Source organism: Danio rerio, chromosome 14 (assembly GCF_052040795.2).
Source record: "Danio rerio strain M-AB ecotype USA chromosome 14, GRCz13ab, whole genome shotgun sequence".
NCBI lineage: Eukaryota > Metazoa > Chordata > Actinopteri > Cypriniformes > Danionidae > Danio > Danio rerio.
Window position 1 is genome coordinate 20,808,155 of NC_141034.1, and position 8,746 is coordinate 20,816,900.

An 8,746-nucleotide genomic window follows, 5' to 3' on the forward strand; every position below is an offset into this window, starting at 1 on the left:
CAGCTAACAGTTCTGCTTCTCTTATCTGTTGCCAACTCAAGTCAAGTGACCCTCGGCATCTTAGATTAATCCCCTTTTTAAACCAGAGAAGCTACGGCCTTTGGAAACCCGAACCTTATGGCAGAGAGCAAGAGAGAGTGGTTAACTCCGTTAGTAGATTAAAAATCTACAAGACACTTCATTTTCCAAATTGTCTGCAAGAGCATTCAGGGCCTTTTATTTGAGAAGCAACTTTAACGATCAAGAAAACATGATAACACTTCTGTCAACAGAAAACAAAGAAAAGCAGAAAGAAAGAAAAGACAGAGCAAATTAGATTGGATTTTAATACCTTGACCTCAACAGGATTGCACAATGAAATTAATAACCAATATACAGATTTCTCATGACTGATATAAAATTGTATTTATTTTTATCTCTCATGGTACATTCTAATAAACAATCGTTAACTTAATTCTTCAAATAAAGACTGAATGAAACATAAGCCTTTCCCCTTTAAAAAAATCAAGCTTTCTCTCTGCAATATTAATCTGAACTGACAAACAAAATAAGATTTTAAGCTAACATGATTGAGCGTAATAATATTGCACATGAAAAGTGATATGATTCTGACCAAATCTGCCTTTTTATAAGGTGAGTTGGGTCTCACAGTCATGTCGATAAAACACAATCCTCTCCACAAAGCCAATAAATTACATCAAATGAATCATTTCCACAATGCCGCTCGCTCTATCCAGAATCATATCACGTTAATGCACACTTATTTGGTTGCATATTGTTAATAAAAAACGTTTTACAAGTTGCTCTGGGATATAAGAATAAGCAAACTGTTAGACGTGATACGCTAGGAGGCCTCACCTCGTGCAACGTGACAGTGAAAATGACATCATCACCGCCATCTATCCGCCACCAGCAGAATTCAGAATGTAACTCAGGTCAGAACAGAATTTTAGAGCTCCGGCTAAGAGCCTGCATCACTTATAGCATTCAAAATGTCCCTTGAAATTGTTAAATAGTACCAATAGTCTTTAAATAATTCTGCATAGAAAAATAAATTAAATATGAAGTTAAACTACGAATTGACTGGTGACAGTGGTCATCTTTTTTATCGATTTTTCATATTTCCACTATTTTCTTCAGATGAGACTGTTGAATTTAATTGTCGACTGTTGTAATTTACACAACTGCCCCACAAATACAAATAATGTTGACTTACAAAATAAATCCAGATACGCTTACATGGCAAGCAGCTGTTTAGTTTCTCTTGAGTTCATGAATGTCCTGTCATGTGCCATAACCAAACACTTCAAGAAGAATCACATTTCAGTAGAACAATATCAAATGGCTCTTTACAAGTAATTGGAATAATCCAAAGTGTACGGATGTTGGCTGCCAGTACCTTCAGATTTAATCAAATCCAAGAGTTTCAAGTCCCCCAAAAGTGGCAAAATATAATCCAAGAGAGGGGAGTCTGCAGTATTCCACCACTTTCAAGCATGTGCCAACTTCCAATTCTTCCACTCCATTTGATTTTGTCATCCCAAGATGCCTAAAAATACTTCCAACCAAACACAATGAAGAAGGGTCAATATGAAGTACACTCAACACCGTTTCATGACCCAATCATTTGGTAAAAAAAAACAAAGTTCAGCAGAATTTGACGGAACCCATATCAGTAGCAGCAAACTATGACTATTTTGTAAAGATACTGACTGATGTGATTCTTAATTCTTAATGGCATTACAACATAAACATGGTATGTGATTTTTATTTTTTAACACAGCCACCAATTCTAAGGGAGTTACACTTTGAGTAAATGAAATGTGTCCGGTATTCCATTGGTCATTAAGATTTGTCTTAAGGCACTTTTGTCATTACGGGACAGATGCAGATGCTGTTCTAGAATTTACTGAGGGCTGTCTGTTCCTCTAGTACTTGAAGGTAGTCTGGGGTCCCCATTTTTGCCTTTAGTTCATAATAATCACTTTTACGCTGTTCAATCACTATCTTACTGTGGTTGCCCCCTATTAATGACTTTTTCATTTTTTTGTCATGTGGTTTCTCGGGGTAACGGATCTCAAAGCCACTCACCCCTATACTGCTGAAATCCTTTTTGCTCTCCATGAAGTTGTGAAGAAACATGGTGTCTCGTCCCGGTAAGAACTCGTCCAGCTCGTCGATGGTGCTTAATCTCTTCCTGGGGTCCAGGGATAGAGAGTCCTTGTCTTGGTCTGCACTGTTGCGTAACATCATTTTCTGTCTCTCTGAGTCTATAAATTTGTAGCCTGAATCAGAGTCTCTAATTCCACACGTATGAGCTTTACTCATGTGCTCGATGGTCTGTGGGATGAAGGTCTCTCCACCCAGGTCGTCCTTGTTTGATTTGTGATTGTGCCTCCTGATCTGGAGAGGCATCGAGCCGCACTCCTGGTTGCCGAGACCCTCCTGTCTCCCTGCTGGCTTTTTGTTCCGTCTCAGCACAAAGACCAGCAGGCAGAAGGCCACAAAGACAGTGAGGATCAGTACAACCAGTATGCTCAGGATCATAATAGACAGGGGTACAGGGCCACTGGGGGGTGCCTTGCCAACTCCTGCAGGTGACAATGATGTGAGAACAGGGGTGGCACTAGTCAGGATGAAAGGAGGCCTGGCTATGAGCTTCGGGCACATGATCTCATTTTTCAGCTCTCTCAGCTCAATGTTGGAGAACTGCACTGGAGACGCACACTTGACCCCTTTGGCTGCGACCCCTTCATTCAGTTTTTCGAGCCACAGTTTCAAAGCCACTAAATCACAGGAGCATTCCCAAGGGTTGCCATCCAAGTCTATCTGAGTGAGAGATTTGAGCTGGTCTAGGACGCCACTCACAGGCAGAGTCATGAAGTGGTTGTTCTTTAGATTCAATCTGGCAAGAGAAACCCCAGCAAAGATGTACGCAGGCAAGCTTCTGAGCACATTGTTATTCAGGTACAAGAGCTGCAAATTTGGCATAGAGTCAAATGTCCCTGCTAACACCTCCTTTATGGCATTGTACTCCAAATAGAGATATTGGAGGTTACTAAGCCCAAGAAACATTTCAGGGTGCAGCTGCTCGAGCTGATTTCCATTTAGGTACAGCCTACGGAGATTGGTGAGATTTGCAAAGACACCTTTTTGGACTGTGGATATTTGATTGCTGCCCAAATGCAATAAATCTAAACCCTCAAACCCTTGGAAGTCCGTGGGACTGATATCTCGGATGTAATTGCCACTAAGATGCAATTTCTTGGCATTTGGTGGTTTAGGTATAAGATCTGCCAGGCTCTGGATGTTTCTCTCTTGACAGCTGACACTAATGCCAAAATCAGAGGGGTGAGCTTTGCACGTGCAGGGCTGGGGACAAGAAAGGGGAGGGATTCGTGTTTGATAGGACACAATTTGGCCATTTTTACCAGCTGGGTTGCCAGCGACAATACCGTTGCCATATATTTTGGAGGGATTGGTGGTTTTGGGTGCTTTGGTCACTAAAGGTGCTATGGTTGAAGGTGCCACGTTAGACATAGTTAGCCCACCCTCTGGCTGGGAGGGGGGCATCCGTACATCAAAGTCACTGCCTGTACCCATGGGGCACAGCTCCTGCTTGTTAGTCTCCTTCAAGAGTCGGCCATACAAGTCACTGGGGGTCTCACAGATGGCCTCCCCAATGAAAATGTTATAGGGCATATTTTCCAACCAAGCTTTCAAAGGTAACAAATCACAAGTGCAATTCCACGGGTTGTCATCCAACTGCAATTCCACTATGCGCCCAATGTGCTCCAGAACCCCAAGATAAGGAAGCTTCTGTATCCTATTCCCTCTTATGTCCAAGTGAGTAAGGGAGGCGAATCGGAAAATGTTCTCAGGTAGGCTTTGAATTAGATTGTCATTTAAAATGAGAACCTTCAGTTTATGTAATTTGTTGAAGGCTCCTTTCTCAATAAACTTGATTAAATTGTAGTCAGCCTGGAGGTATTCCAAGTTTTCAATCCCTCGGAAAGTGTCAGCACGTAGCTCTTTTAACTCATTGTTATTTAAGTGCAACTGTTTCAAAGCACTGAGCCCCACAAAGGCCCCTCCCTCAATGTTCTGGAGTTTGTTGTTCCCCAGCTGGAGTGAGACTGCGTGTGTGAAATTCACAAAAGAGTTGGGGTAAAGGATGTACAAAAGGTTGTTCTGGAAATTCAAATGGTAGAGGCTGGATGCTGGCGGATGCAGCTGTGTAGGTCTGTACACAGTTATTTTCTCACAGTTCACATAGAGGACGTTCTCGATGGACATGCAGGAGCAAGCGCTGCAGGTCTCAGCTCTGAGGTCCGAATCCAAGTCACAAAATGAACCCGATATGGAAAAGGCCAACAGAACAAGCAGCAGCATTTTGCCTTTTACAAATCCCCCAGTAAACCATTTAGAAACCTTAGAGGGGGGAAAAACAAACAAACAATCAAAACACATGCCTATTTCCCATTGATTCACAGAGCTAATGCCACAATCTTACAGCAGGGGTGTTTAGAAAGCCCTCTGCACATACAAAGAAGTTGGAAAACCTGTTATGTGCATTTTGGATTAAAAAAAAAGGGAGCCAACCATGAAAATAAATTATTTTGTATGTTCAAGCACAACAATTGTTTAAAATGCAATTTTAATAGACTGCCGTAGTGTGATAACACCGCAATGAATGTATGCATCAGCGTTTTTTCTTTTTTTTTTCTTTTTTTGCGCGTGTATGTGTGTGTGCTTCAGTGAATCGATGAGGGAAAAAAAGTCTCTGGCCATCGCATACAGAAGACAGCATTATCCTCCTCATGAAACCATTATTTTTAATAGGGTGAATCTAGATAATGATGATGAATTCTTAAGCTTTGCCAACAAACATTTTAATAAATAAAAATAATAATAATTGAACACTCACCGGCAATGTTCATTTATCCTCCTTTTCAGATTACACCGGACATTGGGAACGCCAAGAGAGGGACTATTCCCATTCAGTCAGGTTCAAATTTCAGTCTCAGCCTCTCTCGTCAAGCTCCACTTGTACAAAACATATAATGTGTCATAAAATCCCAAGGTTATTGAGCTCTTTTGAGGCATCTCAAACACTGCGCTGCGTATTTGCGCTGAAGAATGAAATCGTTTCAAACCCGAAGTGGAAATGGAGAAACGGCAAGTGGCAAATTTGGATGCAAAACAAGTCCAACATTCTTCCGTTGAATGAACTGAACATCAGTTTGGAGGCTATTTGAACGGACAGTTCGCTCAACAGTTCGGAAGAGGGGAGAAAAAATAAATAAATAAAAAACTGATACAGATCTTAATAAATTAATCGCAACAATCCATCGCGCGTCGCGGCTCAACCCGATTGCCGAAAATCGGAAACCGACTCCAGTTGAATTCCTGCCTCTTCTTGGGATTATGCAAGTTGCGAGATAAGAGGAAAAAAGAAACTACGTGCTCTGATGTCAGTCCGACGAGGAAATTAATAATTCAGCTGTGTAAAATACGCTCGAAAAAGAGATGCCACTCTACGCCTCATCATTAAAATAAGTGTTGTTGGTGCAGTCCTCGTCCGGATAATGAGACCAGTCTTATAAACCAACTATTCCATCTCTTCTTCTTCTAAGTATGTTGGTTTTGTTGCTGCATTGAGCTTCCCACACTGTGAAGCGGGAGGAGAGAAAATGCAGAGATGCAGAGAGAGGGAGAGAGGGGGTGAGAGAGGAGGAGAGAGAGAGAGAGCAATGGAAAGGCAGCGGGAGAAAGCGAGGAGAGCGCGCGAGGGGAGGGGGGTTAACAGGGCGAAAATATTAAGAAACAAAATTCAACTTCAGTCACCTCTTAAACATTCGATAGCAAACATTATAAAGCGTTCTGCTAGTGTCTTTCATTGCGGGAACTCAGAAAATGTTGGCGCGTAATCTTTATTTGGATCCTGGCCAGTTTGTGCGAGCAAAACAGATTTCCTGATAGCAGCGCGTGAGGATTAATCTCCTGTTATTTTATTTTATGTCTTTATTCTTCATTTTACAGCATTTCTGTCACAGGTGTGAGCGTGCTTGCATGCGAAAAAGAATCAATCGCGTTAAAAGGGAGAGAATATTAAGGAAGAAAATTCAACTTGAGATGTCACTTAACAGTGAACATTATAAAGCTCTTTTTTTCTCTCTCCCTGTCGTGTCTTTGGTTGAGGGATCTCTGGAAATGGTGACGCGTAATCTTTAGTTGGATCAAGGCCAGCTTGTACGCGCCCGGTTGCCTGGCAGCAGCGCGAGAGGATTTAACGCGTGGGTTTCTTTATTTTTTCCTTATTTTATTACAATTGTAAAATGACATGGCTCCACGGCACCGCATCCAGAAACTGCGACAAAGTCACCCTAGTAGTTTGAGCTGTTGCAAGAACAGCAATAAATCTTAATAGTTTGACAGTTCGCCAGGGATTGTGATTCATTCCTGATAGACAACAGGTGCATGGTTTTATCGACTTCTTGTGTCTTCCACTAACTTGATTTGAGGTCATGCATGTGTTTAATTGATAATACGTCATGCAAGCTCCTGAATTGTAAACATTTGTTATTAAACTAGTAATACGGATAATTAAGAAAAGAAATAATAGCTGAGTTAGGGGCATGGATGGAGCATCCCTGTCTGACACGTCTTGCATGTTTCTGCAGTGGGTTAATGTGGAACCAAGAAGGAATATGATCAAACACGGCGCCCTCATCTGGCAGAAATAAGCGAGATTCTGCTCATAAAATGGATTGCATCCTAGTAGATGATCTGCTGGATCGGAATTATTGGTAAACAGCGTGAATGGCACATTGTCCGTTTACAAGACTGATTTCTGATCCAATTACATGAATGATAATGTGTGTGTGTGTGTGTGTGTGTGTGTGTGTGTGCGTGTGTGCGTGCGTGCGTGCGTGCGTGTGTGTGTGTGTGTGTGTGTCTACAGTTTAGAACAAACGGAAACTAACAAAAAATGTAGCTGTGTTCTCAGGACAAGAGTTTTTCTTTTATTTATTTTTATTTGATAAATATCAGGTATAGTTTAAATTATTTCCTGTGTTATAATTATCATTTACATCAATAGATTGCTATTTTGCAGTTGGTTTGTGTTGTTTCAATGTTTGCATGAGCTTATGAACAATTTAATACTTTAAAAAATAAATAATAATAGCCTACAATAAATAATTAAAAACGAATTGTGTTCATTAAAATGAGTCTTTAACATGTTTTGACCTGATAATCTGTTTTTTATTATTATTGTTATTATCATTATTCCTCTTCTTATTATTATTGTTAATATTATTAATATTATTATTATGCATTAATTTATAACCCCTTTTTTGATACATTGTGATGACTAGAGTCAGTCATGCTACTAAGATTCAATTGGTCTAATTAAAAAAAATAAATAAATAAAAAATAAAAGAATGAAAGAAATTATATTATATTATATTATATGAAAATCTGAAATATATAAGGGTTGTCCACACCTCCTAGAAAATTATTAAAGCTTATTGCTTAGAGAGATGGAAATAACAAGAAATTCCCTCTTCAACAACAAGTACAACAACAAAGAGCCCCGAGGGGCTTCGTTCACTTATAAGGTGGGCAGCAGTATAGCAGTTGTTCATTTTTTTTTTTTTTTTTCAAATGTCTGTGTATACCAAGATATGGGGTAAACACTTTCAGTCTGGGTGTTTAGTGTGAAGTGACAGCCTTTGCTCTGTGAATACAGGGTTGTTCTGGTTTTTGTGTCTGCCTCTCTCAAGTTTCAGTCTTTGATATGCTAAATAACTGCCTATTTTTAACTAGCAACTAGAAAAAGAAGAAAAAAGTGTGATAAAGAAATAATACCAATAGTTGTGGTGACAACACTGTTTGTTTTGTACACGGTTTTGTAACTTTGGGTTTGAGGAAATGTATTTAATATAATCCACATTTAAAGACGTGTTTTTTATTTCTTTATCTATTTATTTATTTTACAAGTATAGGAACCAACATATGGTTTAAAACATTAAAGCGTTCCTTTGTTAATTCAGGAAACACTATTTAATTAATACATTAGCTCTGTATGTATGAAGGGTTCATATATATATATATATATATATATATATATATATATATATATATATATATATATATATATATATATATATATATATATACACACACACACATGAATGTTCTAGCATATCTGTTTTTTTTTTCTTTTCTTTCTCTTCATAGTTGCAGTGTCATCACAGCAGGTATTTTTTTGTATTTGACAAAGGAATTCTTCAAAGTGTAGTTTAAATTATATACCACATTTTACACCCTGGCAAAATGGCTAATTTGTTTTAATTTAATTAGTATTATTATTATTGTTATTATTATTATTATTATTATTATTATTATTATTATTATTTTATGAAGAAGACATGCTATTAAACCCAAATTTACTAAAATGCAGCTATAAGATTGTATGGATTCATTAAATTAGACACTAAAGCAAAATAGTAGTAAACTTACATGAAATTGCTTTATTATTTTTTCATTTTTTATTATTATTATTTAATTTTTTTGACTGACAGTTCATGTCACATTGTTCTTCCATCAGATGTCATATATAGTAAGTACTAAAGACTTTGGTATTGAAATAGAGCAAACAGCATTCTCATGATGAATCCCATTTAAGGGACTGAAACTAATGCTATATTAAAATGAGATTGATCTAAAGATGTTTTTATTT

General features: G+C 38.5%; 1 protein-coding gene across 2 annotated transcripts; it reads right to left on the bottom strand.

The window, feature by feature from the left end:
• Positions 1-307: 307 nt before the first annotated feature.
• Positions 308-5,675, bottom strand: slitrk4 (SLIT and NTRK-like family, member 4). 2 transcript variants are annotated; one of them, XM_087281383.1, is made up of 3 exons: positions 4,928-5,675; positions 2,092-4,431; positions 308-1,558 (listed from the first exon to the last, which is right to left on the bottom strand). In XM_087281383.1, exons 2-3 carry the CDS (start codon positions 4,390-4,392, stop codon positions 1,550-1,552), a joined length of 2,310 nt encoding a protein of 769 aa, XP_087137509.1. In that variant the 5' UTR covers positions 4,393-4,431; positions 4,928-5,675; the 3' UTR covers positions 308-1,549. The 2 variants fall into 2 exon arrangements, with proteins under 2 accessions (XP_087137509.1, XP_087137508.1); XM_087281382.1 differs by lacking the exon at positions 308-1,558 and having other exon boundaries at positions 1,755-4,431.
• Positions 5,676-8,746: the final 3,071 nt, after the last annotated feature.

What these genes read in the sequence shown, in the direction of transcription:
- slitrk4 (XM_087281382.1), bottom strand. Translation starts at nt 4,392, where the DNA reads ATGCTGCTGCTTGTTCTGTTGGCCTTTTCCATATCGGGTTCATTTTGT.